The 27,052-nt window shown below is 53.1% G+C and overlaps 1 protein-coding gene across 2 annotated transcripts; it reads left to right on the forward strand.

Annotated features, from left to right (window-relative positions):
• Positions 1-321: 321 nt before the first annotated feature.
• CHAF1A (chromatin assembly factor 1 subunit A) lies at positions 322-26,862 on the forward strand. Of its 2 annotated transcripts, none has more exons than XM_082835091.1 (15): positions 322-388; positions 3,091-3,141; positions 4,428-5,293; positions 10,847-10,903; positions 13,113-13,342; positions 13,712-13,772; positions 14,108-14,176; positions 16,832-17,058; positions 17,579-17,747; positions 17,906-17,986; positions 18,374-18,466; positions 19,209-19,461; positions 20,128-20,618; positions 25,856-25,961; positions 26,525-26,862. In XM_082835091.1, the coding sequence occupies exons 1-15, from the start codon at positions 337-339 to the stop codon at positions 26,623-26,625; spliced, it is 2,907 nt and encodes a 968-aa protein (XP_082691217.1). In that variant the 5' UTR covers positions 322-336; the 3' UTR covers positions 26,626-26,862. The 2 variants fall into 2 exon arrangements, with proteins under 2 accessions (XP_082691217.1, XP_082691216.1); XM_082835090.1 differs by having other exon boundaries at positions 25,856-25,952.
• Positions 26,863-27,052: the final 190 nt, after the last annotated feature.

The following is a 27,052-nucleotide window of genomic DNA, read 5'->3' on the forward strand; positions in this document are numbered from 1 at the left end:
CCACCAATCACAGGGCGCCTGCTCCCTGCCAACGACAGGCGGCCGAGAAGAAGCCCCGCCCACCGCGGGAATATCAATAGGGGAGCCATGGGAGCAATGGAAGCCTCGGCTCTCGCGAGGATGCTCCCGGAGCTCCCCTCTTCCCGAGGAGGACCGTCACGTGACTCGGCCTCACCCAATCCGCGCGTGGGCCGCGGGGGTCGCCGCGGTTCCCGCCAAATACGAGCGCTGCGGCCGCGGCAGTAGCGGCGCGGGCGGGAGGGCGAGCAGCAGCGGCCGCCTGAGCGGAGCCCGCGCCTCCGCCGCCTGAGGGGAGCTCGAGACGCCGCCAGAGCAATGCTGGAGGAGCCGGAGTGCGGGGCGCCGGGCGCCCGCGGAGCGGCCGCAGGTCGGTTCCGGCCCACGCCGAGGGGAAGGGGGGTCGCGGCGCGCGGCCTGTGCGGACTGAGGCGGCGGTTTGGGGGCGGACGGGCCTGCCGGCCCTGGGCCCGCTCCTCCCCGCCTGGCGTTCGGTCCGTGGAGCCGTTAACAATCCCGAGGAAAGGCCTTGCAGTTCGAAGGGCACCCTCCTTGACGTTATTGTTGCAGCCGCAACCATTTTTTTTCCGGCACTTTTGCGTCAGTTTGTCCTTCCAGAGCGCTTTGCGGTGACGGGTGTGTGTGTAGCCAGGAGGGGAAGCTGAGGCCCAGGGAGGCGAAAGGGACGGGTTTGCAGGTTACCGAGTGCGTTTGTGTCCCCTGGACAAGTTGAACCCTGCAGCGGCCCTGTGGCCGGGTGGGGAAACTGAGGTCCGGGGTCACACGGGCTCGGGGACCAGAACAGCTGCGTCTGCGGGTCAGGGCCAGCCCAGGTAAGCGGCCCGGATGGTAGGGGTCTCGGGTTCTTGATGCTGCCGGATATGCATGGTGAAGACCTGTCTTTCTGCTTCCTGTGTCTTGGGAGGGGGCTTTCTGGCGCCTGGCAGGCCCCCAAAACGTGGGGTCGTGAACCAAGGAAGACCAAACGGCTTGTCTCCCCTGCTTGACTCCCATTTTACCACCAGCACTTGGCACAATGCCTGGTACATAGTAGGTGCCCAATAAAGATGGGTTGGTTGAATGAATTAAGGGTTGGTAGGGACATCAACTAGTCTAGTTCAGGGTTTTTCAGCCTCAGCATTACTGATATTTGGGGCCATCCTGTACGCTGTGGGGGGTCGAGCAGCATCCCTGACCTCCACCCATTAGATCTCAGTAGCAACCTCTTCTTCCCAGCTGCGACAACCAAAAGTGTATCCGAGGCATTGTCAAGGGGCCCCCTAGCTGAGAACCACTGTGCTAATTGTTTCCAGACTTCGGGATCTCAAAGAGACATAGAATTCATATAAATAAAGTTGGGACTGATTGTCATTTGACCCATTAAGCATGTTTAATTTAAAAGTCTTAAAAGCACCATCTGTTTTGACCATGCACCATAAAAGGGAAGGATATTTTAATGCCAACTAAAATTAGGAGGGATATAATCTCAGGATAAAGAGCAGTGGTAAGTTTATAGAGAAGTATTTGTTAATTTGTATGTGTACCTTTGAACAATCTGAATCCCTGGATGGGATCCCTTTTTATGTCGACCTGAGGTTGTTTCTGGGCCCCAGGTCACCTCTGTTCCACTTGCGTCAAAGCTGGTGACTCAGGGCCATGCCAATAAGTCCTTGTGGTTGTCCTAAAAATAAATTTACGTGGCTAAAGATTATGTGTCCTTCAGCTGATGGGGGGAAATCCATGTTTTTGGTAACTGAAAACTTGAGAATGATATCTTTAAATGGGTAGAAAGGAAATGTGAGTCTCTGAGTACTTTTCTTATATTCCAAGCTTGGAAGTGGGGAGAGCAGCTTCATCTAAGGGCAGCTGAGTTTTTTAAAAGGCCCTGATCTGCTTTTAAAAAATGCTCAGTTGGGGCTTCCCTGGTGGCGCAGTGGTTGAGAGTCCGCCTGCCGATGCAGGGGACACGCGTTTGTGCTCCGGTCTGGGAAGATCCCACATGCCGCGGAGCGGCTGGGCCCGTGAGCCATGGCTGCTGAGCCTGCACGTCCGGAGCCTGTGCTCCACAACGGGAGAGGCCACAACAGTGAGAGGCCTGCGTACCGGAAAAAAAAAAAAAAAACTCACTTGTATGTATCTTTTTAAAAATAAATGTAGATTGGCCAAAATAACTGAACTAGACTTTTCCAAGCCAGATCTAACGGGTGTCAGCTTCTAAACTTATTCTAGCCATTTGAAGATATTTATCCAAAGATTTGGTTCTATTTATAGTCATTTCTGCATCAGCTTTGATATCGTTATGCTTTTTTTGAGATTTTTTGTGTGCGTGCAGGAAAACATTCTCCCTTATCACTTCTTGATAGCACTTGAGCTCCAGCTTGGCAAGCTTGAAATGCTTTAAGATGTACCTTTTATAAACTCTGTTTTGAAAGAAAATAAGCCCTATTCTAATTTTACAGGTATGTTGGTGGGGAGGGGTTGGTTTGGAGGAGGATGATTTGGGCTCATATGAATGGTGAAATCAGTGATACAATGTTTTCTCTCATCTCTACTTTTACTCAGTCTTCTTTTCATTGTCCCTGTGACTGTGTTCATTGGTTTCCCACTATGTGCCAGGCCCTGAACCCGTGCCACAGGTACAGTGTGGAACACGTTTCCCTGCTGTCATAAAGCTGGCGTTCTGATGGTGGGGGGAGACATAAACACAGAAGTCTCAGAGTGATAAGTGCTCAAGGAAAAGAAACCGAGCTGTGACGGTGTCCAGGGCAGAATTTCTCAACTCATTCACATTTTGGGGCCAGATAATCCTCTGTCGTGGGGCGCAGTCCTGTGTGTTGCAGGATATTTAGCAGTATCCCTGTCCCCTACCCACTAGATGCTGTTTGTGCCCTCTCTCCAGTCATGACAGCCAGAAATGTCCTTAGACATCACCAAATGTTCCTGGGGAGGTGGGATTAGGGGCGAAATCAGCCACACTGGACAACCACTTTGTACACAGTAGGTACTACATGTGTGTTTGCTACTTCATTATTTCCAGCACTTAATAACTTATCCTCTGACACTTATTCACAGCCATGGATTGCAAAGACAGACCAGCTTTTCCAGTCAAGAAGTTAATACAAGGTAACTTTCTGGGAATGGGTTAAATATTTGTTCCTGGTTTATATCCTTCATTGTCCTCTCAATTATATTTTCAATTCCCCTTGAGCAGAGGCCACCTCTTGGGGTCCCCAGCAGAAGCCTCCAAGGGGCTGAAGGAGAGAAAACAGTTGCATCTTACAACTGGAAGCTGGGAAACCCGTTTCATTACACTGCTGTTGGCCAGGAGCATATCCAGAGGTTGCCGCCCTTACAGTTGGATTTCTGTACTCCAGCACTATTGACATTTTGTAATGTTTTTGTCACGGGGGGCTGTCCTGTATACTGTGGAGAGTTTAGCAGCATTCCTAGCCTCATCTCCCAAGTCGTGACGTTTAATGTCTCCAGACATGGCAGGCACAGCTGCCCCTGGTTGAACAGCGTTTTACAGGAAGTGTCCTCAAATCTTTTCGCGTAAAAAGGGGGGTGGATTTACCCTTAGGCCAGGTTAGTGGCTGGACTGTATAAAAAAGGATGGTTTCTGGTTTTCAAAGCTTGGTTATCTGGTTCCCCTGTAGCAGTTTGCCTTCTCCTGTGTCAACTGATAGCAGGTTTGGTGTTGGTGGGAATCAAAAGAAGGGCAACCGTCTTCTGAGGTTAAAGAATTAGGGGCAAACTGTAGAATCCAAGGGCATGATAATTTTATAAACTGACCAAAACCAGGTTTGTTTGTTGAGTCTATTATATTAGAAAATAGTTAATAAGATGTTTGGGCATTTGAGTACATGTGGACTTCTTGGGCAGTCACTCACCTGAACTTCCTCACTCTCTTGAGGTATTGCTGTGTATCTCTTGGGACCAGCCAGAAGGCTGGCATGCAGTGGGAGGGTACTTGTTTCATTGGCAAGAAGAGCTAACAGCTTGGGATGCTGGGAGCAGAACGAAGTCTTTCCTCAAATGGATCTATCTCTTTCGCTTTTCAGAGCCAGATGCACTTATCTTCAAACGAGATTTCCACCCATAATAAATAACTTTGGAATTTGAGCTGAATCTCAAACAGATCAGAAAGTGTCTTCTCCTTTGAAATTCTTGCAGTGTCCCCGCTATGAAAGCTTGTCAGTTTTTTGTTTGTTTGTTTGTTGCTTTTGCTTTTAATTAGGATGTTGGAAAAGTACATAATGAGAAGATAACCCCTTTTAAACTTTAGAAATTCCCCCCACCCCCAAGCACAGCAAGGTCGATTACTCATTGAGCATGTGGAATATTAAAGCATTGATTGTCACTCTTCACACTCTCACTCAACAGACGGCCTCCTTCTCTTTTGGTTTCAGCTCGTCTGCCGTTCAAGCGCCTGAATCTTGTCTCAAAGGAGAAGACCGACGACGGGTTGGACGACATGGGGGGCGCTCAGGGTGCTCCTGTGCAGGGTCATGTCCCTGGTTTAGAGACCTCTTTGGACCACTTGGAGGACAGCTGTCACATGGGCTCCGACATAGATTTTAGGCCGAAACTTGTCAACGGGAAGGGCCCCTTAGATAACTTTTTAAGAAGTCAAGTCGAAACCAGTATTGGCCAGACTGTGGTCATAATCGATTTGACGGAGGACTCGAGTGACCCGCCGGACGGCACCATGGGCCATGATAAGCTAAATTCTGCAGCCTCTCCCTCCCAGGAGAATGTAAACGGGGTCACAGACGAAGCTGGAGATGACAGGGGGCTGCCAATGGTCAGTCAGAAGGACGAGCTGGCGTTTCCCGAAGAGGCCCTTTCAGACCTCCCGTGCAAAACGGAGGCGGGGGGTGCTGACTCGGGGGGCGTGGAGAGGAGGGGACTTTCACAGAAGGGCTCGCCTCAAAGCCTTCCTGAGCTGACCGGTGGCCTGAGAACGTGCTCAGAGAAGGACCAGGACGGCTGGAGCGGGGCCAGGGGCATCCTGTTCAAAGGGAAGGTGCCCGTGGTTGTCCTACAGGATATCCTGGCTGCCAGAACCCGAGCCAAGTCTCCTCCTGCCACACCTCCGGGCCAGGCTGTGCCCTCCGAGAGCGAGGCGCTGGAGTCCAGCCCCGAAGAGGACTCTGTCCTGAGCCATTCGTCCCTGAGCTCCTCCTCTCCCACCAGCTCACCCGAGGGGCAGTCTGCACCCGCCAAGCAGCACAGCAGCCCTAGCCCCCTCCCCGCCTCCACACCCGTCCGCAGAGTGAGTATCTCCCCCGAATCAGTGCCGTCGGAATCCAGAGGCTTCTGGGTACGGCCCCTCCCTCTTCACCCAGGGACGCTGTGTCCCCCAGATGGCTCGTGGCCGAGCAAGTGGCGCCAGAGAGCAAGTCCTGTGACTTTCCGGCATCAAAAGCCATTGGGGTGTTTGGTTGTGTGTACGTTGCGATGTGCTGATGGTTCCGTGAGTCGCCGGTGTGTCGGTGCCATCCTGGTAGCGCTGTTCACACCTAATTAACGGTGCTGGTCATCTCAGCCACTTTAGTGACTAACGGGTATAAGCGGGCGGCTGTGACCCTTGACTCAGCCTTTAGCTTCAGCTCCCTGCGCGCCTGCTATTCCAACACAAGACTCGTAGGGCCGTTGCTGTCAGTAAGCAGTCAGGAAGCATTGGTGGAGAGACCCCAAGATGGCAGGAGAACAAAACAGGGGCATTCTTTAGGGTCAGCTCTTGTCAGCACGGCCTGCCCATCTTAAAAACCTCACCCAGAATGGCAAGAACAGGAGAGTCCTAGCACCATGTTTAAGGACCTGGATGGGTGACTTTGGAAATGCCTGTTTCTGTTACTGCCTTCCGAGTGGCACAGTGGCCGATGTCTCTCTTCTCACCTGTCCTTGAGGTCCTGTGGGTAAAACTGATAGAATCAGTCAAGAATACCAAAGCATGTTGAACAGTGTTCTTTGGGTTTTTTTGGTTTTGTAGCACTTGTGTTTGTTCACATCAGGCTTTCACATGAGATTGGATCCTGGGGTGGGTTATTCATTTGCTAACTGTACCTGCTTAATCTGACCATAAACCACCAACCTTGATTGCTTTCTAAAATTTGATCTCTAAGGGACTAGTTATGTTTCTAGATGGTTTCATTTCTTGTCTTTTACCTCCTTGAGGAGATTGGAGAATGGGAAAAATGCCTTCCTCTTTAGGTACACAAAATATCAATCAAGAGCGGGGTCGTCTCTTTTCCTTCTAAGTTTCTAAATGTGGCAGACTGACATACTCATTTTTTAAACTCCCATCTGAGCTTTTACCCAGACTCTCAAAATCCGAGTTTGAGTCCCTTGCCATCAGCCATCTTGTTCTGTTTTGTCCACCCAGTTGCTCAGAATCCTTCCAGACGGCTGCTTCTGCTTTGCAGAGCTACTTTGTCACATGACTCATGACAGCCAGTGAACCTGGAGAGCAGGACATGTACACATGTTTCCATTCTTCTTAATAGCTTCATTTTTTTTTAAGTTTGTTTTTATGCCCATAGCCAAGCCTGAGGACTGGGGAGCCATGCAATTAGGCCTTGTCACAGAAGAGTGTTACTTCTTGTCCGCTGGCTTGAGTGGCCATGCAACATCTGAGCACATGAAACCAAGTGGGCTGCGTGTAGGAAATCCTGCCTCTGAGACACTCAATCTGGGTCTGAACACAGGCTTGGAGTTTTGAGATGTTCTAGAAGACAGTGTTACCGCACAGCTTTGCAGATAATTCATACTGCAGGTGGCGAAGCCTTCGGGCCCCCACCCCACCCCCGCCACCCAGCCTGTGGCAGGAAATCGCCCCAGTCACCCATAGGATGGGAGTAGAGCCCCGTGACTCTGGGTGACAACACAGGTATGAGAGCAAAATGGAATGATCACCAGGAGGTGCCTGAGGGCCTGGCAGAGACAGCCCACCCCGAGCCTCACACACTCAGCTTTCCAGTTTAGCTCCTCACCTTTCACGAGTGCTGGATTTCCTGGTTGGTTGGTTGGTTTCATGGTTGGTACCTGACTTTCACACCTTTGCCTGCTGTGGGCCCAAGTTTTTCCTGACCCCTGTGACTGTGGGGAATACTATTATTCTTCCGTTTTCCCTCTCTGTCTCCTCCTCCTCCTCTCCAGACTGTAGGCAGACACTTGTTGAAGGCTTACAGGTTGTTTCCTATTACCATGTCACGTGTGTGGTTTTTATTGGGCTCCGTTAGTTCTGGACTTGGAATCGTAAAATCTCTGCATTTGGAACCCCTAAGCATTTGCTGGTTCTCTATTTTGTGTGTGTGTGTGTGTGTGTGTGTATGTCCTGAGAGAGCTTTGTTTCGTTTTTGTTTTTTAATATATTTATTTATTTTTGGCTGCGTTGGGTTTTCATTGCTGCGCGCGGGCTTTCTCTCGTTGTGGTGAGCGGGCTTCTCATCGCGGTGGCTTCTCTTGTTGGGGAGCACAGGCTCTAGGTGCGCGGGCTTCAGTAGTTGCAGCATGCGGGCTCAGTAGTTATGGCTCGTGGGCTCTGGAGTGCAGGCTCAGTAGTTGTGGCACACGGGCTTAGTTGCTCCGTGGCATGTGGAATCTTCCCAGACCAGGGATCAAACCTGTGTCCTCTGTATTGACAGGCGGATTCTTAGCCATTGTGCCACCAGGGAAGTCCCTGTTTTGTTTTTTAAAGTACTCCCAGGTATCTAGAGTCCGACTTTGAAAAACAATTTAGGAACACCTTTTTGAGATAATCTAGGGTCTCTTGATTAGCCAGAATGTGGCTATTTGTCATCAGAGCTTTTTACCACCTAGGATAGAACCATTTCTCCAGTTTGTTTGCAGTTAGATGTGTAATTCAGCCTACATTATCGATGACTCAAGATTATTGTTCCATAAAGGATTGTGTGGATATGGTGGTGTTATTGGAATCTTGGCTTGCCTCTGTACAGACTCTGGGACTGTTTCCCAGGTAATTTAAATTATACAAGTATTAAATTCTCCATGTTTAAAAAAGATCACTGAAACATTGCAGCCCCCTTTGGCTTTTTTCTGTCCCCCAGGTTGCCACTATCTTCATCTTATATTTCTCTGTGTGGTGTGTATGAGAGAGATCCCTAGGAATAAACAGTATCATTTTTGTTTCTTTACATGGGCCGTATAGTGTAAATATGTTTCTTTTTCATTCCAGGGTGTCTTAGCCATTTTTTTACACTGGGATGGGAAGATCTCTTTTTAACTGCTCTATCATACGCTGATGGTCCCGTGATGGTGTGGATAAACTGCAGTTTGCATAGTCATTCTCCTTGATGGATATTTCTGTTGTCTCTAATGCTTGGCCTTGACAAACAATAATTGTCATGAGCTTCCTTGAGTTGTTAAGTGGAACTGCAGGCTCACAGGAACGGGCGTGTCAGTTTTTGCCTGCTCTCAGTCCCCACATGCCTGGACCAGTTAGGGTCGTGTCTCCCCTCCGCCTGCTGTCCCTCCTCTGCTGTCAGGTTTCTAGCTGCTGCGGGGCCTGTCCACAGCCACCTCTCCTCCCCTCACTTACTGCTGCTTACTTGCTCTGGGCCTAGAAATTAGACCTCCTTATGTATCACATCAGAGTGAGTGGGCCGTAGGATTCTCCCGAATAAAGTGCAGGAATTGTACCTCACAGACGTGGTTATATCTGCCTTGACTCTTTGGGGTAGTTGATGTGTGTGTTTCAACCTCATTGTGGAATCCTGGATCTTGTTTTTTGGTAGCTGAGTTCCAGGTCGGTAAAATGTGTGGCCTATATTTTGAGAGAGTTTTATAAATACTTGGGTCAAAGGTCAAGATTAAAATTATATCTGTTCAGTAAGGTCTATCCGAGTGCCTGGTACAGCAATAGAGATACTAGTTTTAAATAAAATCGTAACTGCTCTGGTTGTTGGATATCGTTAAGCCAGCTCTTGGTAGTCACGTCAACTCTCTCATTCCTGGACTCATAGCAAAGGGGACGATTGTGAAAGTCACTGATTCCGCAGCTGAAATTCAACAAGTATGGGCAAGACCAAACAGATGCATCTTGCTCCCCAAACACCCTCATATAGCGGTCTGGCAGTCACGTTTGGTGCTACCATCTTTGAACACAAAGGACAACGATATAGACACCGCACCTTACAAGTCCTGCTGTTAAATCCTTTCTTGTGGGGCTCAAGTCCCGCAGGCTTGGCAGACCAAGTGGATGCTGGAGAGGCAGATACTTTTTCTTAAGCCCTTGGTAAGACGGCTTTGGCGTTTCTGTGGGCGCCTGCGCAGTGAGGTGGGATTGCACGCTCTCCCAATCACATGGCTTTCACATGATGGTGCGCGGCCCCCTCCTGAGGGAAGGCTTAGTCCAGAAAGGACTCGGTGCGTCCTGAGTAAGAAGGATGTCTTAATCTGTAGTTTTCTTCGGTAGGAAGTCTTAGGGCGAGGCTTTCCCAGATAGAGGAAGCACTGTTTTTACAGTTTTGTTGGCATGTCAGACAATTTCAAGAGAAGTGGGCTTTCGGTTTTTCACCTCGTCTCATTTTCTGGCTGCCTCCTCAAGTCTAAAATGAGCCCGGGTGGGTATTTCTTTCCAGCCTGAATTCTCCCCATTGGTCTTCCATGCAATGATTGGTCTGTTCGCCAGGATTCCCTGCTCTGGAGGTAGCTTAGGCCAGTAGCCTGGACTCCTTGTGCGTATTCCTACCCGGGACCATTTAGCCAGCACGGTGAGGGAGTCCACCCGTGCCCGTGCGTCTTGGTCAGTCCTTGTAGCCCATGATCAATTTGAAGCAGGACGATAGAGAATGCTGTGCTCTAGAACACAGGGGTTCTAGACGAGATTGCCACCTCTGGCCAGCTGACTTCTCTTCCTGGGCGTTTACTCTGTGTTCTAAGAAGCAGGGCTGAGCTGGGCAGGGGGTACAAACATGGGAATCCAGCCTGTAAACGTGTCTTACTTGACTCACGGGGTGTTGATTTGTAGACATTACAGCAGACCTTGGAGATAATGCAGATTTGGTTCCAGACCCCCACAGTAAAGCGAGTATCACAATAAAGTGAGTCACGTGGATCTGTTGGTTGCCCGGTGCATATAAAAGTTATGTTTACACTGTACTGTAGTCTATTTAGTGTGCCGTAGCATTATGTCTGAAAAAAGAACATACCTTAATTAAAAAATACTTCACTGCAAATAACGCTGTTGTCTGAGCCTTCAGCAAGTCGTTATCTTTGCAATAGTAACATCAAAGATCACTGACCACAGATCACCATAACAAGTATGATAATGATGAAAAAGTTTGAAATGTGAGAATTACCTAAATGTGACACAGAGCCACAAAGGGAGCAAATGCTGTTGGGAAAATGGCGTTGTGTTGGTGGGCCTGTACTCACACAGGAAATTTCCACTGTCAGCCTCTCCGGGGAGAAGCAGAAGGAGCAGCAGCAGTGCTGGGCTGCGTGCCTGTAAGACTCCGTCCTCTGCGGCCAGGGCGCCTCCTCTCCAGGTGCCTACAGACCTACCACTCTGTGTCTCCCTGACACCAAGGCCTCTGGCTGTGGCTTCTTATTTCCAGCTTGGCCTCCTACGTTTTTTGGTTACCTGCCTCTCAGTCTCCCCTTTTATCCCCACATGCGTTGGAGTTTGTGACCCAGCTAAGAAGTTTTGGTTCTGTTTGCTGGAACTGGTACCCGGAAAGGTTTTCACTGTTGTTGTTTTACATTGTTTTCTCCTTGCCCTCCCCAAGGACTGTGCGGTATGTTAAACGTGTGAAAGTGATTGAAACAACCCATGTTTATAGATCAATGTCTTTCCTTTCAGATAAGTAAGAAATTGGTCAGAGGCTCTGCAGAGAAGAACAAGATGAGACCGCAAAGAGTAAGATATGTCCCCTGAAATAGAAAGTTCCCCGGGTGCGCTTTTTGCAGTAAATAGGAAGCAAAGCCCTTTGCCCTTCTCTGGCCCCGTTTTCACTCTCCCCTGCTTGTTCTGAGCATTATTTTGATTCTTGCTTCATTTTGCATAACTGGGCCTTGTGCTTATGGGTTGCATCATTTTTAGGTTTGTTGAATCCCAAGGTTTTGCACGTAGGCTTTTCTAAGCTCTTATTATAATTAGTTCTGAGTGTCGTAATAGTTGGGCAGCCCCACTGTAGTTTAAAATTGTCTTAAAAAGAACCCAGTGGCTCTCCCTGCACCCCAGCCTCCTACGTGCATAGATTGAAGTTCCATCCCTTCCCAGGTGCTGTACCATGGTGGCCCCTACATCAGATGGGTGATTACTGTTTAGTGGTTCCCTGCTGAGTCTTCCATTCTGTTATCTGGAGGTCACCATGTTTCACACCCAGCAGTGCAGGGGCCTTCTTCCTTACTGGATGAATTGCAGAGAAGGCCATGGCCTTCTTCCCCGACCAGCTCACGGAACGGGCGCTGATGACAGTTGGCTGTGCGCTCACCAGGCACTTCCTGTGCTGTCTGCCTCATGGCTGGGTTTGATTTTAGAGTTTATCTCATTCTTCATTGTAGTTTCAGAGATGGGCACCTGTGGGGCGGGAGTGGGGAGGGCCTGATTCCAGAAGCCTCCTGTCCTCGTAGTTAGCAGGGGGAGACTCCTCCTCACCACCCGGCACTTGTGGCTGGTCTCGTAACTCAGTTACTCGATCCAGACCAGCCCCTTCTTCAGGTATCCCACGAGTCACGTGCGGAGGGTACCTGGCAAGGACTTTCTCAGATCTCTACCAGCATGCCTCCATGGCTCTTGTGAAGCGAGCAAAGGTTGATCAGGGCAGAGGGTAGGATATTCTCTAGGCACAAGGGCATGATCATAGGCCCATACCAAAAGCTGAGTTGTCGGGCTTCTGCCAAAGGTGAGAAGCCCATCTTTGGTGGTTCCTGTCCTTGAGAATTACCCTGTGCTATGTTAGAAGGTAATGCCCTTCAGTCTGGGAGGTGAAACTTGTTTAATACAAAATCAAAATTATATAATAGCCCAGCGCCCCAGGCCACATACGAATTCTTTGGAATGAGGAACTGATGTGATTAAAGATATTCCCGCTTTAAAGAATATCCAAGAAACTAGCTGTTTCCTCCTGCTGGTGATGAAACGGCACTGCCATAGTCATAGAGATCACTCTGGGTCCTTTATTAACATCTGGCCTTCTCAGATCCCAAGAAATGTTTGTTTGGTTGGTTTTTTGAGAAATGGTTTTAAAGATAAAAAGAATTTTTTCTTTTGAGAAATGGCTGTAAAGATTAAAAAACTTTTTTTTCTTTTATTTTTTAATGTGTTCTCATCTGTTCCCCACTGTTTTTTTGTTTTTGTTGTTTTAATATTTAATTAATTAGTTTATTTATTTGGTTGCGCCAGGTCTTAGTTGCAGCAGGCGGGCTCCTTAGCTGTGGCATGTGAACTCTTAGTTGCGGCATGCATGTGGGATCTAATTCCCTGACCAGGGATTGAATCCGGGTCCCCTGCATCGGGAGCGCGGAGTCTTATACACTGCGCCACCAGGGAAGTCTCAGTTCCCCCCCTGTTTTTAAGACTTGCTCGTCAGGTTCCCCCGCCTTGTCTCATCCCACTCTCCCATTTCAAGAGAAAGAAAAGAAACCCTATTGTCTGGAATAGTTTTGGGGGGATGGGAAGGAAAATGTTTTTGTTTTGAAGGTAGGGAGGCAAAACCTGTGGGTGTTTTTGTGTCTTTATTTCACCACAGCTTGCTGAGCAGAAATGCAGTTCAGATCCAACAGCAGGTACCCGGTGTAGGCAGCCTAGAGGTGCTTACTTAGTCTTTTTTAATTAAGTAAAAATTGACCCTCATCCCACGTTTGAAGACGGTGTCTTAAACGCATCTTACTTTGAATTGCCCAGAAGGTCCTGTGGCAGTCGGCTAACCCTCATCGCCTTTCTCATGACAGAAGGAAATGTAGGGGACTGAAAAGCCCCCTCTTTGTAAGGACGCTGACCAGCAGGCTGCTCCCGGGGCTGGTTCCTTTGTGCCTCCCCTCCGCTTGCGCACGGCCGCCCCCGGACGCTGGCACGGCCCTTTGTGGCATCCGTGGGGCTGAGCTGTGGACCGTCTCCCGTGCAGGATAAGGAACGCCTGGGCAAGCAGCTGAAGCTCCAGGCCGAGAAGGAGGAGAAGGAGAAGCTGAGGGAGGAGGCCAGGCGGGCCAAGGAGGAGGCCAGAAAGAAGAGGGAGGAGGAGAAGGAGCTGAAGGAGAAGGAGCGGCGCGAGAAGCGGGAGAAGGATGAAAAGGAGAAGGCAGAGAAGCAGCGGCGCAAGGAGGAGCGGCGCAAGGAGCGCCAGGAGGCCCTGGAGTGCGTGCCCCTCCCCCTCCCCTCCCCTCCCCCTCCCCTCCCCTCCCCCTCCCCTCCCCTCCCCCTCCCCTCCCCTCCCCCCGTCCCCTCCCCTCCCCCTCCCCTCCCCTCCCCCTCCCCTCCCCTCCCCCTCCCCTCCCCTCCCCCCCCTCCCCTCCCCTCCCCCCCTCCCCTCCCCTCCCCCCCTCCCCTCCCCTCCCCCCCCTCCCCTCCCCTCCCCTCCCCTCCCCCTCCCCCTCCCCCCCTCCCCCTCCCCTCCCCCTCCCCCTCCCCTCCCCCTCCCCCTCCCCCTCCCCATGCCTCGGGGACGATTGCCGGGCGTGGGCCGGGCCTGTGCTGGTTGGTGAAACTGAGTTTGATGTCTCTTAGGGCTAAGCTGGAGGAGAAGCGGAAAAAGGAAGAGGAGAAACGGTTGAGAGAAGAAGAAAAGGTAGCATGTTCTCCCAGAACTTGCATCTTCCTTTGTGTTTGAGAAGCGGGGTCTTTTGCCTGACTACTGCTGGATATCGGGTATCATCCCGGAGGTAGTGGGAAGCGGGGTGGGGGGCCCAGGGACTGACACGTGCCTGCTGGCTTGACATCCCGGTCCTTCTGCAGCTCTGACCTTTTGAGACTGCCTGGTACCCACTTGTGGGTTTTGAGAGCTAACATCAAAATAATGCTTTCAACCTAAAAATGCTTGGGGTTCAGTTCTAGGGGCTTTTGCATGTTTTAAAACAGTTTCTCTTTATTTCTTCCTCATCCTCCTCTTCTCTTACATTGCAGCGCATTAAAGCCGAGAAGGCGGAAATCACGAGGTTCTTTCAGAAACCAAAGACTCCACAGGCCCCCAAGGTGAGCAACTGGCTTCCTTTGGCTTTACTTTTGGCCTTTGTCAGGCTGTTCCTTTTGAAAAATAAAAAGACGTCTTCTGACCCACTGGCTCTGCTTTCATCAAGAGGAGCCTCTGCTTGCCCAGGGAGCTTTGATCGCTGGTAGGATCTAGAGGTTCAATATCTTGTCATTCACTGTGTGCTCAAAAAGGCAAAAAGTGGCACGTTTGCTAAAACTGCCAAGCGTTTAGAAGTTGCTTCGTCAACAGTTTTGTGGTGGGAGCCGTGTGGGAAGGTGTAAGGGAGAAAGACCCGGTCCTCACCCTCGGAGATTTTCTGCTCAACATAGGAGACAAGGTTGAGCATAAAACATGTGGGATTCAGCACAGGATTCTGCTTCCCCATCTGCCATCCGGTCACCTTCTAGACCATCCTCTGCCTGTGGAGACCCCAGACCTCCGTCCCCCGCATCCCTCCATGCTCCAGAGGTGTGACCCACCCCCTCTGATACAAGGGTGTCCTTCCAGATCTTTCTCTGGGCATGTGCATCCCTTCGTATATATGTGTATTTATGTAGGTAACAAATCATGAATTTATTATGTTACCGCTTTGTTTGCTTAGCCCTATCTTGGATTCTTGCCATGTTGGCCTCTCTTCATTCTTTTTCGTTGCTGCGTAAAGTGTCGTGGTGTGGGTGGCATCATCATTGATATCCCCCTCCCCTGTTGATCCCCCCCAAGCGGTGCATGGATGTCAGCAGCACACCTCTCCGGATGCGGACTTGCCACTATGTCCGGGGGACACAACGTTGACAGAGTTGTATTTGTTATTGTCCAAGTGCCCTCCCAGCAGGAAATGCTGATGGACAGTCTCCCGTCCCCACAGTGCGTCAAAATATGTCCTCTCCGCCTACTTACTGCCAGCACTGGGTGTGACGAATTTTCTTATAACTGCCGACCTGATGGGTGAAAAATACGTATCTTTGTTTCACTTAGTTTTTCCTTGATTCTCAGTGCAGTTGAACATCTTTTCATGTTTGCTTGCCATTTTCTTTCTTTTTCTGTGACTTGCCAGTTCCTGTTTCTTGCCCATGTTTCTATAGGATAGGCTTTTTCCCCTATCTCTGGCTCTTTATATAGTCTGGGTTTTCATTCTTGGTGGGGTACACTACACATACTTCCTTCAGTCCATTCCTTCCCCCTTGACTTGTTGATGGTGTCTCGTTGTACAGAAATTTTTCGTTTTAATGTGAACATTTTTATTCTTTTATCGTAATTGGCTTTTGCTTCGAAAGCCTTATGTATCCTGTGGTTAGACACGTTTTAATTTTTTCCAGTTTTTTTTTTTTTTTTAGCTTAAGTTTTGTTTTTTTATGTTTATTTAGTTCCTTAGCTTAGCTGGAATTCTTTGTGCCCGTGGATTGGGGCGTGGCCCTAATGTTTTCCCGTACGGATACCCGATGTTCCCAGCAGCTGTTAGTGACGAGAACAGTCTGCTGGTTCTTGGCCTCGGCTGTGTGTTGGACTCACCAGGGACCTTTAAAAATCACTGGAGCCTGGGGCTTCCCTGGTGGCGCAGTGGTTGAGAGTCCACCTGCCAATGCGGGGGACACGGGTTCGTGCCCCGGTCCGGGAGGATCCCGCGTGCCACGGAGCGGCTAGGCCCGTGAGCCATGGCCGCTGAGCCTGCGTGTCTGGAGCCTGAGCTCCGCGACGGTGAGAGGCCCGCGTACCGCAAAAAAAAAAAAATCACTGGAGCCTGGATCCCATCCCAGAGAACCTGATGGGCCTGGCTTGGGCATCAGGATTTTAAACAGTTCCTGGGTGACCCTGCCATGCGACCCACAGTGAGGGTGCTGGCCTCAGCTGTTGTTTTCTTGCTGGGGTGAAAGGCTGGCCTTCTTATACCCAACCTCAGAGACGTACACGCTCCTCCTGACCCCCCATGTTGTCCTCACTTGCTGCCACCCTCAGGATCCGCTGACACAGACATTCACGATGCTGAAGGAGCTCTAAGAAGGGAACTCAAACCTACCAGGGTTGGGAATTTCTGGAGGTCCAGTAGTTAACACTCTGTACTCCCAATGCAGGGGACACAGGTTCCATCCCTGGTCAGGGAACTAAGATCCCACATACTGCCCGGCACAGCCAAAAAAAAAAAAAAACCTACCAGGGTTTACTGAGGAGGATTCTTAGGATACAGACACCCATGTTTCAGGTTCACATCAGGCTTCAGCTCTGTTTCGAGTCATCTTGTAACAGTGTGGCGGGTCACTCTCCTAGGTCTCTGTTTGCTCATCAAGGTCTAATTATCCTTAAAAAAAAAAAATCCAGTGAGATCCGTCCTTTTCAGGAGTACTGATCAGCAAGTTCTGCAGGTGGCCCTGCAGCCACCTCCGTCATCAAGATGTAGAGGATTTCCGTCCCCCGAGACGGCTCCCTCCTTCCACCTCAGCCCTGGCGGCTGCCGACACAGTCTCTGGCCCTGTAGTTTCGCCTTTTCCAGAAACCCACGTAAATGCCATCAAGCAGCGTGTGGCCTGTGTACGCGTCTCCTCTGACCTCCCAACCTGGACGACTCGAAAGCACCGGGCCTCACTTCCGGCGGCTCCTCCTCACCGCTGCTGTGTGCGGGTGTGTCGCAGTAGAGGTGCCATCATGCCCCTTCTCCATTTCAGACCCTGGCCGGTTCCTGTGGGAAGTTTGCCCCTTTTGAAATCAAAGAGCACATGGTCCTCGCCCCTCGCTGTCGGACCGCCTTCGACCAAGATCTCTGTGACCAGTTAGACCAGCTCCTCCGGCAGCAGAGCGGCGAATTCTCCTTCCTGAAAGATCTGAAAAGCCGGCGGCCCCTCAGGTCCGGGCCCACCGTGGTTTGTAACCAGAACACAGAGCTTTTTAACAGGTTAGTGCCGGCGGAGACTGCCGTTTGCCCGTTGGTGATGTCAGAGAGCCCTGGGCGGCCCGGGCAGACCCCTGTGTTCTGGTCGCTCCTGTGTCCCGTGGCCTTGGCCGGTCCTCTCCCACCCGGGCCTCAGGCCCCAGACTCGGCTGCTTCCCCAGACCTCTCTGTTCCGGCTTCCCCTGAGCCTCCAGAGTCTCCCAGGTGTGGTGGCTTCGCAGAAAGCCCTGCTTTGGAGGGCGGGCTGTGTGTGCCGGCCTCCCGGCAGGGCAGGGACATTCCCCACTCTTGCCAGCTTACCCGTCACACGCCGCCTTGGTGCGCGCTGTGGGGCAGCTGCTGGACAGTCGGGCTCCTCCCTCTCCTCGCGCCGCGCCCCTGGAGCAAATGCTAGCCTGCCTCGGGGCAGGTGGTGCCTCCGCTTTGGGGCTGCCCGTCACCGCCTGCTGCCCTGGGGGGAAGGCCGCTGGTGGTGGGTGCGCGAGCCACAGAAGGGCCTCTGAGCGGGGGTCTTTCCCCTCAGCGGCGTGGTGATCTTGGAGAGCAGCAAAGTGGACAGCGTCCCCGAAAGGAGGAGGTTTGGCAGGATGAAGCTGCTGCAGTTTTCCGAGAACCACCGGCCGGCCTACTGGGGGACGTGGAACAGGAAGACGACGGTCATCCACCCGAGGGACCCCTGGGCCCAGGACCGGGTGAGCGTGCGGGCAGCTGCTCCCGACCCTCTGCACTTCCTTCCCAGTGTGCCCTTGTCACTGGGCTCCGGGAACTCCCTGAGTGTTCTAGCCTTCGTGCTCTGCCTTCCCCTTCCACCCTGAGGACGACAGTGACCACCGCGTGTTTGCCCCCTCAGAGCCTCCTTGACTACGAGGTGGACAGCGACGAGGAGTGGGAGGAGGACGAGCCGGGGGAGTCCCTCTCCCACAGCGAAGGGGTGAGCACGGCCGGGCTGCTTACGGCTTCTGGGCCAGGCTCCCTCACACACAGCATCCGGGTTTACGGCTGTTCTGGGAAAACCTTACTGGGTGGCAGTAACCTGCCTAGTGGTGGACGGGCCCGCCTGCTCGCTGCCTCACCGAGGGGCCCACCATTCCCGCTGCTTTACGTCTGGGCCGTGCTTATCTGTGTCCTGCCTGACCCCCACCCCCACTGGAGCACGATTGGGGGGCTGGGTAATGGGATTTTGGCTGATCCTCAGGGTGTGCACAGCAATGAGACTGGAAGCAGTAGGAGGCTCTTTCTTTCTTAGATGTTCACAGGTTAAAATTTTACGTGAAACGTGTTGTTTCCACACATGAACGTACTTTTTTCTCTTCTTGAGGATGACGACGATGAGGTGGGAGAGGATGAGGATGAGGACGATGGTTTCTTCGTGCCCCATGGGTACCTGTCTGAGGATGAAGGAGTAACCGAGGTGAGGAGTGAACGGGGAGGGGATGGGTCCGGAGCTTGGTGGCCGCCGACCTGGGGGTGGTGACATAGGTCTCAGCCCACCCCCACGGCCGATTCCACGTAGACCTCGCTCCCCACAGCCTCAGAGGCTCAGCACTGCCGCCCCCCCCAGCTTTCTCAGTTCTGCCAGATGGTGGGACTGTTGAGGGAGCCGTTTCTAGGACTCACGAAGGCCTACCAGGTCGTGGTGTTTGGGTAGTGGGGAAGCTGACAGGGCTGATGCCACTGTGGGAGTGACTTGTCTCAGAGCGAGACTTGCAGGGCCTGTGTTCTTCGTACGTTCCCAGCCAACGAGGCAGACAGGTCTCGTTGGGCCCGCAGTGTATCTGCCTTAGACAGTGGCACCAGTCTGGGGTGGGAGAGGGCCGGGCATGGTGATTTCAGCTTCAGGATCACATGTTAATCAGAAAACCCACAGTGGCGTTAAGAGGCTTACTGGCGAGGTAATAAAAAATACCTGTGACTACCCAGGGATGGCCAGAGGGGGCAGATGCACCTAAGGTACCAAATGGGGGAAAGTGCCAGTTATCATTCAATCCGAAAATACTCTGCCCGTTTCATCACCCATCGGGGGTTGGAAGCTGGGTGGGCGCCGTTCCTCACCGGCCCGCCCCTGCACGTGCCCTCACTGCCCCAGAGGCTGGGACCACGGGTGCCGGGGAGGGGGGCCCTGAGCAAGCGTCTGCTCCTCTCTAACCTGCAAGGAGTGTGCCGACCCGGAGAACCACAAGGTCCGCCAGAAACTGAAGGCCAAGGAGTGGGACGAGTTTCTGGCCAAGGGGAAGAGGTTCCGCATCCTCCAGCCCGTGAAGATCGGCTGTGTCTGGGCGGCCGACAGGGATAGTGGAGCTGACCTGAAGGTGCTGCAGCAGTTCACGGCCTGCCTGCTGGAGACCGCGCCCCCCGAGGAGGAGCAGACGCCCAAGGCCTCCAAGAAAGAGAAGAAGGACCAGCAGAGTGAGTGCCGGGGACGGGTGGGGACGGAGGGTTCGGGCTCCCACCTCCTCCAGGCCCAGGGAGTTCCAGGCCGAGGGCAGGCAGGAGACTTCCTAGGCACGTGGCGTGGTAATTCAGAAGTTCTTCAAAAAAATAGCCAAAGCCAGCGCTTGTTGAGCACGTGTGTCCTTTCTGTGACACTCACGGGAGCAGCACAGGGCAGCCACTTCAGTCGGCCCGTTTGCCCAACCAGCACACACATCCCTAGCTCTTCAAAGCCAGGGAGGGCCCGCCACTCAGAAGCAGAACGTGAGGACTGTTAACTAAGGAAACAGGCGCATGAAGTGAAACATGACAGTTTATCGCAACGAGTCCTGCCTCCTGGGGCTTGGGCCTCTCAGAATCTCTTCTGGAGCAAGTTCACGTGTCTTAAGTCCACCCATAAAAAGCCACCCGCACTAAACCTATCGTGGTTGGTCATTTCGTGATGTCAGTAAGCATTTTGCTGCTCACCTTAAACTTACACGGTGCTGTGTGTTGATTATATCTCAATAAAACCAGAAGGGAAAAAAAGGCCACCCGAAGCTGACCGTGTTTCTCGGCCTCGGTGACAGGTTGGGGAACCCGGGTGCCACGTTTATCCCATCCCGCCCCGAGTCTCATCCACATGTCCCCCCTCCCTGCCAGTCTTGGCCCAGCTGCTCCCGCTGCTGCACGGGAATGTGAATGGCAGCAAAGTGATCATCCGGGAGTTCCAGGAGTGCTGCCGCCGAGGACTGCTCAGCAAGGACGCCGGCAGCCCTGAGCTCAGCGCCGCCAGCCCCCCGAGCCCTGGCCATTCCCGTCCACAGACCCCCACCGCCGGCGAGGACACCGCCGTACCCTCCAAGGCCAGGCTCAAGCGGATTATTTCTGAGAACTCAGTGTATGAGAAGAGACCCGACTACAGGATGTGCTGGTACGTCCACCCACAGGTGCTAAAGAGCTTTGCCCAGGAGCACCTGCCCGTGCCCTGCCAGTGGAGTTACGTCACCACAGTGCCCTCGGCCACCAGGGAGGACAGTGGCAGCGTCCCCGCCGCAGGGCCCAGCCAGGGGACGCCTGTCTCGCTCAAGAGGAAGTCGGTGGGCAGCATGTGCATCACGCAGTTCATGAAGAAGCGCCGGCATGATGGGCAGGTGAGACCCCGCAGCGGCTTTGTTATCTTTAACAATCTTTCTTTTTAGAGCAGTTTTCGATTTATAGCAAAATTGGGTGACAAAACTGACCAAAATTGAGGGGAAGGCACAGAGATTTCCCGTGTGCCCCCTGCCCCCACCACGCACAGCCTCCCCCAGTATCAGTGTCCCCAGCCAGAGCTGTGCAGCAGTTGGAACTGATGAACCTACGTGGACACGTCACTGTCACCCAGACTTTGTGGTTTACTAGCGTTCACTCTTGGTGCTGTGCATCCTGTGGGTTTGGACAGATGTATGAGGACTTGTATCCAGCATTACAGTGTCATGCAGAAGAACGTCACTGCCCTAAAAACCCCCATGATCCGCCTATTCATCCCTCCCTCCCTCTAACCCCTGGCAGCCACTCATCCGTTTAGTGTTTCCATGGGCTTCTTTCACTTAGTCATGTGCCTTTAAACTTTTTCCCTGTGTTGTCATGGCTTGAGAACTCATTTCTTTTTAGTGCTGAATAACGTTCCACGTCGTGGCTTTTATTTAGTTTTTGCACTCATTTAACACAGTTATTAAGCACTTGCTCTGCACTAGGTACCCTGCTAGGCCTTGTAGACAGTGGTGAGCAAAACACCATCTAATGGGAGACAGAGATGGGCGTCGGTGGAGCGGACAGCCAGCCACGTGATTGCAGCCTGACAGCGCGTGGAGGAGGAAGCGCGTGGCCCCGTGGGGACACGTGTTGCGAGAGGCCTGCCCTCGCCTGGTGGTGGGCGGGCTTCCTGAGAGACGCTGGTCCCCAGAGTGAAGTCTCCAGTGCTGCCTGGACACCCAGAGGCTGGGGCCCGAGCCTCGGCCTGGGTCCACATTTGATTGTTCTTTCTCTTACTGGAATGTGGGCGTGAATGAGTCTCATCTTGTAGCTACTCTTACTGGAAACCTTGTGGTGTGAGCACTGGGTCCTCACTTTTTTCTTTTCTAAAGATAGATTTTATTCCTTATATTTTATTTACTTTTGGCTGCGTTGGGTCTTCGTTGCTGCACGCGGGCTTTCTCTAGTTGCGGCGAGCGGGGGCTACTCTTCGTTGCGGTGCGCGGGCTTCTCATTGCAGTGGCTTCTCTTGTTGTGGAGCACGGGCTCTAGGCGCGCGGGCTTCAGTAGTTGTGGCACGTGGCCTCAGTAGTTGTGGCACATGGGCTCTAGAGCACAAGCTCAGTAGTTGTGGCTCACGGGCTTAGTTGCTCCGCAGCATGTGGGATCTTCCCGGACCAGGACTCAAACCTGTGTCCCCTGCATTGGCAGGTGGATTCCTAACCACTGCGCCATCAGGGAAGCCTCTAATGTTTAAAAAATCTAATTTATTTTTGGCTGTGTTTTGGGTCTTTCTTGCTGCACATGGGCTTTCTCTAGTCGTGGTGAGCGGGGGGCTGCTCTTTGTTGCGGCATGAGGGCTTCCCATTGCGGGGGCTGCTCTTTGTTGCGGCACGAGGGCTTCTCATTGCGGTGGCTTCTCTTGTTACGGAGCACAGGCATGCACGCTGCAGTAGTTGTGGCGCGCAGGCTCAGTAGTGTGGTTCGCGGGCTCTAGAGTGCAGGCTTAGTAGTTGTGGCGCACGGGCTTAGTTGCTCCGCGGCATGTGGGATCTTCCCGGACCAGGGCTCAAACCCGTGTCCCCTGCATTGGCAGGCAGATTCTTAAGCACTGCACCACCAGGGAAGCCCACCGGGTCCTCACTTGAAGCAGGCGTCTCACAGACCTAGAGATGTGGGGAGACTTGATTTTACGAGGAGGAGCTGGGTCTTCCACTCACATCCCGGGCTCTCCTCGGGGGCGCTGCCACTCCAGGAGCTGCTGCTGAAGGCTGGGTGGTGACGGAGACAGAGGGGTGCCGGTGTGCGCCCCCCCCTCCCCCCCCCCGCCCCCTGCTCCTCTGCTGTTAGTGTGTGGCCAGCGGGGTGAGGAGGCCCGGGGCAGGGCCGGGGGGCAACGGCTCCTGGACTGATGTTTAGCCTTCTCCCTGCAGCCCACAGACCAATGAGGTCTCGGGTGCGACGTAAACCTGCTTCCTAAACTGTCACAGCAAGAGGGACCGTCAGAACCGTCCGGTGTGGTCATGCCGGCTGTTCCTGCCACTCCCCAGCCCCTGTCCCTGTGGACACGGCTTGGTACTGGGGGAGCCCACCTGCTGAGGAGTTGGGGGCCCCAGCCCCACAAACACTTCCCTCCCTGGGCCTTGACCCAAAACAATCCGTTATGTGTTCAAGCTGTGTTCAAGCCGCAGAGCCTTTTCACGGTCGATGTCATTAGCCAGACAATCTTGGCAGGACCGCGAGTGTGGCTGCTCTGGCTGAAACTGGCCAGAGAGCCCGTTTGAAAGGGGCTGGGTCTGGAAGACCTCCTTAGTATCCTTATCCAAGTAGTGTTCGTGGGCTCCTGCCCCCATCAGCCCTCCCTTAGATTCTCGCAAGAGACACAGCTGTCTTCCTGAGCCCCTCTCTGCTCTTCCTCTCCTGGTGTGGCCGTCCCCACACGTGTTCATTGCCTGTGTTTCTCTACGTGGAAAACGACTGTTTAGCCCTTATTACTCCTCACGCCAGGCACTTGACGTGGATTCTTACGTTTCATTGGTGCTTCGTTGTTTACTGAGCTACCAGGAACGAGAAGATGCTCCCACATAAACTGGGTGCCCCTCCTCAGGTGAGAGGGGTTGATTCATGAGAGTCAGTGACGCCTTTCATCCCACGAGACACACGTGAACAGCAGTCAGTGCGGCTTCTCCCCGTCACAGGCCTTGAAGAGGCTCTGCGGTGTGGCGGGGACACACGGAAGGCTACACAGCCGGTGGTTCTGGGTGTGCTGGCCCCAGCGGTTCTGATTCAGTGGGTGTGGGGTAGGTGCTAAAGTCTGCAGTTTAAAAGCCCCTTCTCAGGGAATCCCGTGGGAAGGCGCCAGGACCACAGCGTGGGCCAGCACAATGGGTGCATCTCAGGAAGGGAAGCTCAGAGCACCGGCTCTTCAGGGTGGTGGGGAGTCATCCCAGCTGCTCCTCTGAGTGCTCAAGGTGGGACACCCTGCTTGTGACAGCACTTGGTCCCCTGGGACTGTGCAGGCCTCAGGTATAAAGCCCCCTGCATCACCTTAAACTCATGGGAGTTTGTCTCCAGCAACAAGAAGTCCGGAGCTTGTGAACATTGTCATCCAGGGCCAAGCACCTCCTGTCGCACTCCCTCCTGCTTTAGTTTGTGGCCTTGTCTTCATGGTGGCAGAACGGCTCCTGCACCTCTAGCCAGCAAGACGAGGATGGCCAAGCCCACCCTGGGGAGGATTCCCGTTTGGCTGGAGGGGAGGCAGACTTCCACCTTATCTTTCTGGCTGGAATGCTCTGGCATAGCCACCCCAGCTGCAAGAGAGGCTGGTTCAATGAGACCTTGACCGACAAAATGCTGGTTGATTTGGAAGGGCGGGTGGGAGGATAGCTCTGGGTGTGCGTTGAGCAGGGCCTGTGCTGCATGGTGTCAGCATAAAGTGGGAGCCACGGGTGGAAGTTTCTGAGGTCGGGATTGGAGGAGGCCTGGGAGCATGCGGAATGCTTCCCCTTGCGTTTTGGTAAAGCCACTAACTGATCCTTCCACACGCTTGGGGGTAATTGTTGCTAAACTGTAAATGCATATGAATAGTTTAGCTTGGGTTGGGCTTTTTCAATTTGTGGGAATTCTAAACTCTTTTCATTTAGAGTTCAAAGTAGCCATGCTACCTTATGGGTTTACAAGGTACCATGATCTAGTGAATCGAGCAGGCTGAGGTCAGGTGCCAGTTCTGCCACCAAGTGTGTGTGTGGCCCCACGGCAGCTCAACCCTTCGGCCTTGGTCTTATTTTTCCATGGGCAGGGGCTGCATTTGCCCTTTCCAGTCTCCATGCTTTGTGGTTCAGTGTCTTCCTACTCCGGAGGCTCACTTTCCGGCGCTCCACCCTCCCCTGCAGTAGTGACAGCAGCGTGGCGAGCTGTCCCATGGCCCTCAGCGCAGCAGGACTTGGGGCGCCGTCCTGAACCCTCACTTCAGAGGCTTGAAACCTGTCGCGTGCCTGCAGGGCAGTGGGCAGTGGTTCCTCCGAGAAGTCCTCATTTGTCTGCCCTTGGCTTCCTGTCTGGAGGGCCCGGGGGCTGGGGAGAGCTCCAAGAGACACATCTGTCCCGTCGCTCACCCGACCCAAACCAGTGCCTCCAGGGCAGCGTGGGGGAGAGCTGCGCTGTCTGTTCGTCTTGGCCAGTCAGCTCTCTTGAAACAGGTAGCTGGAAACTGCCCACAGCATCCCCAGTGGTGCCCCTGCCTGCCTGGGGCCTTTCCTGCCTCGGTGGCTCCCAGCCCGAGGAGCCCAGCGTGGAGCTTCTACACTAGCATTGAGGGGGCTGCGAGCTTGAGCCCCGTCTGCCGGCCAGGCTGGGGGACCGTGGGCAAGGCGGACAGCCCCGGTGTGCTGTCGTCCCTTTTCCAGGCAAACGGAGACTTCTGTAGCAGAGGAGCTCCAGGAGTGTTTTGAGAAATAGCCTCCCCGCGGAAGTAGCCCCAACTCCACCGCCTCTGCTGGCTCTTTGTTCATGTACAGAGTGTGAGCCGTGTGTGGATGGGTGATGTATAAAGTCGGTCCTGTTACTTTCCACAGTCTGTCTCTCTGTTCCCTCTGGTGGAAGCCAATGAAAACAGCCTGGGAATCTCACTGTAAATCCCACCCTCCGTAGAGCCTTCCCACCCCTCCCAACCCCTGTCCACAGGGTGCAGATGGTGTCCTCACGGGCAGAACTGGTCGGAGCCTCAATCAGAGGGAGAGTTACCAAGCATCAGGCAGAGGGGATGAAGCTGTTGGGCAGAGAAGAAACACTGACCAACTGATTTCTCAGCCACTTAGTCCAAATCATAATTCAGAGAAAGTGTGTGCTTTATCCATCTGTCTTTCAAACCAAACCGGAAACCCAGAGTTCTAATTCAAAAACAATAAACAAATTATTTTTGTAATCAGGTAAATAACGATGGGGGTAGTTTTCAGAAATCTGAACATAATTAGTTCATTTGAGAGAACTCCCCCAATGTTTCCTTGGATCATAACCCATCAAACAGACTCCTCAAACTTTGTTGCCAAGATGGGCAGAGGAGGTCAGGAGTAGGGAAGTGGGTGGCGGGAGGGCTCACACCGTCCCTGTCTGCTGCTGCTGCCGCTGCTGACGGCCATGCACCTTGTCTGTTCAGGTCGGAGCTGGGGACCTGGACGGCTTCCAGGCGGACACAGAGGAGGAGGAGGAGGAGGAAGGCGACTGTGTGATCATGGACATCTCGGATGTTGGGGGTGAGAAGGGTCCCAAATCCTCCTCTTTTCCTTCAGGCTGGCAGGAAAGGGAAGAATGGTTACGGTCACTCTCCCGCTTGCCTCTTGTGACTAACGGGGACTGAGTGAGGAGGTCCTGGAAGGTGCTGGGTGGGCCGGTCTGATGGTGGTGCAGGCAGTAGGCTCCAGCCCAGGCCCTGGGCCGCCTGCCCTGGTCTGAAAGCTGCAATTAGGAAACCAGAGACCTGAAGGTTGGTGGTGATGAGCCATGTCAGGGAGGGAGGGTCCGGGGTAGGGCGCCGGCACTGGTGAGGGGCAGCCTCTGAACCAAGCTTCCCAGGGGCAGTGAGCCCCAGGCCGGCCATCCTCGGCAGCACGAGCTCCAGCAAGCCACTGGGCCTTGCTGCCCACTTTCCTCATCTTTGCCACGGGCTTCCCCTGCTCAGGAGGGTCAAGGGTAAAGCCGCTGGAAAGTGCCACAGAAGCACACGGGCTCGAGGTGGACGCGGCCGAAGCTCTAGTGAGGAGCGGGCAGCCTGCCCGGCCCCACAGCGGACACGGCGGCTGAAGCTCCTCCCTCTCTTGCTTTGCAGACATCCAGGCCCCGTGTGGAACAACTCCTGGAGCTGGGAGGTCTGTGGGAATGAACACCAGTGAGAGCCTCGTGGCCTCCAGCTCACTCGGCCCCTCCTGAGCGCCCCGACTGGCCCGTGTATGTACGTAGAATGGTTAGGGTATTTTCAATGCCACTCAGATACTTGAAAGTCCCGATTCCTGTGTAAAGAGCACTTTGTCCTGCTTTGCAGACCTCCCTGGAAGTTTGGAAAGTTTTATATAGGATGCTTGATTAGATCTTTTTGAGATTTGTAAAAATTTCCCCCCCAAAGCTGCATATTATTCTGTCCCTTAATAAAGCATTATTGTGATGTGATGACCTGCACGGGGAAAGCCTGGTTGTGCTCTCCAGACCCCTGGCAGGCACTGTGATGAGATGCTTGTAAATGAATTGAAGCCCCTTGGGTGCGGCGTGGCATCCGGACCTGACATGGATGTGTATAAACTATCGTCTAGACTGACCTAGCATGTCTGTCGTCTTTTCAAACACGTCACTTCTGTGAGTG

This window comes from Leucopleurus acutus (assembly GCF_964270905.1).
Source record: "Leucopleurus acutus genome assembly, chromosome: 3".
NCBI classification, from domain to species: domain Eukaryota; kingdom Metazoa; phylum Chordata; class Mammalia; order Artiodactyla; family Delphinidae; genus Leucopleurus; species Leucopleurus acutus.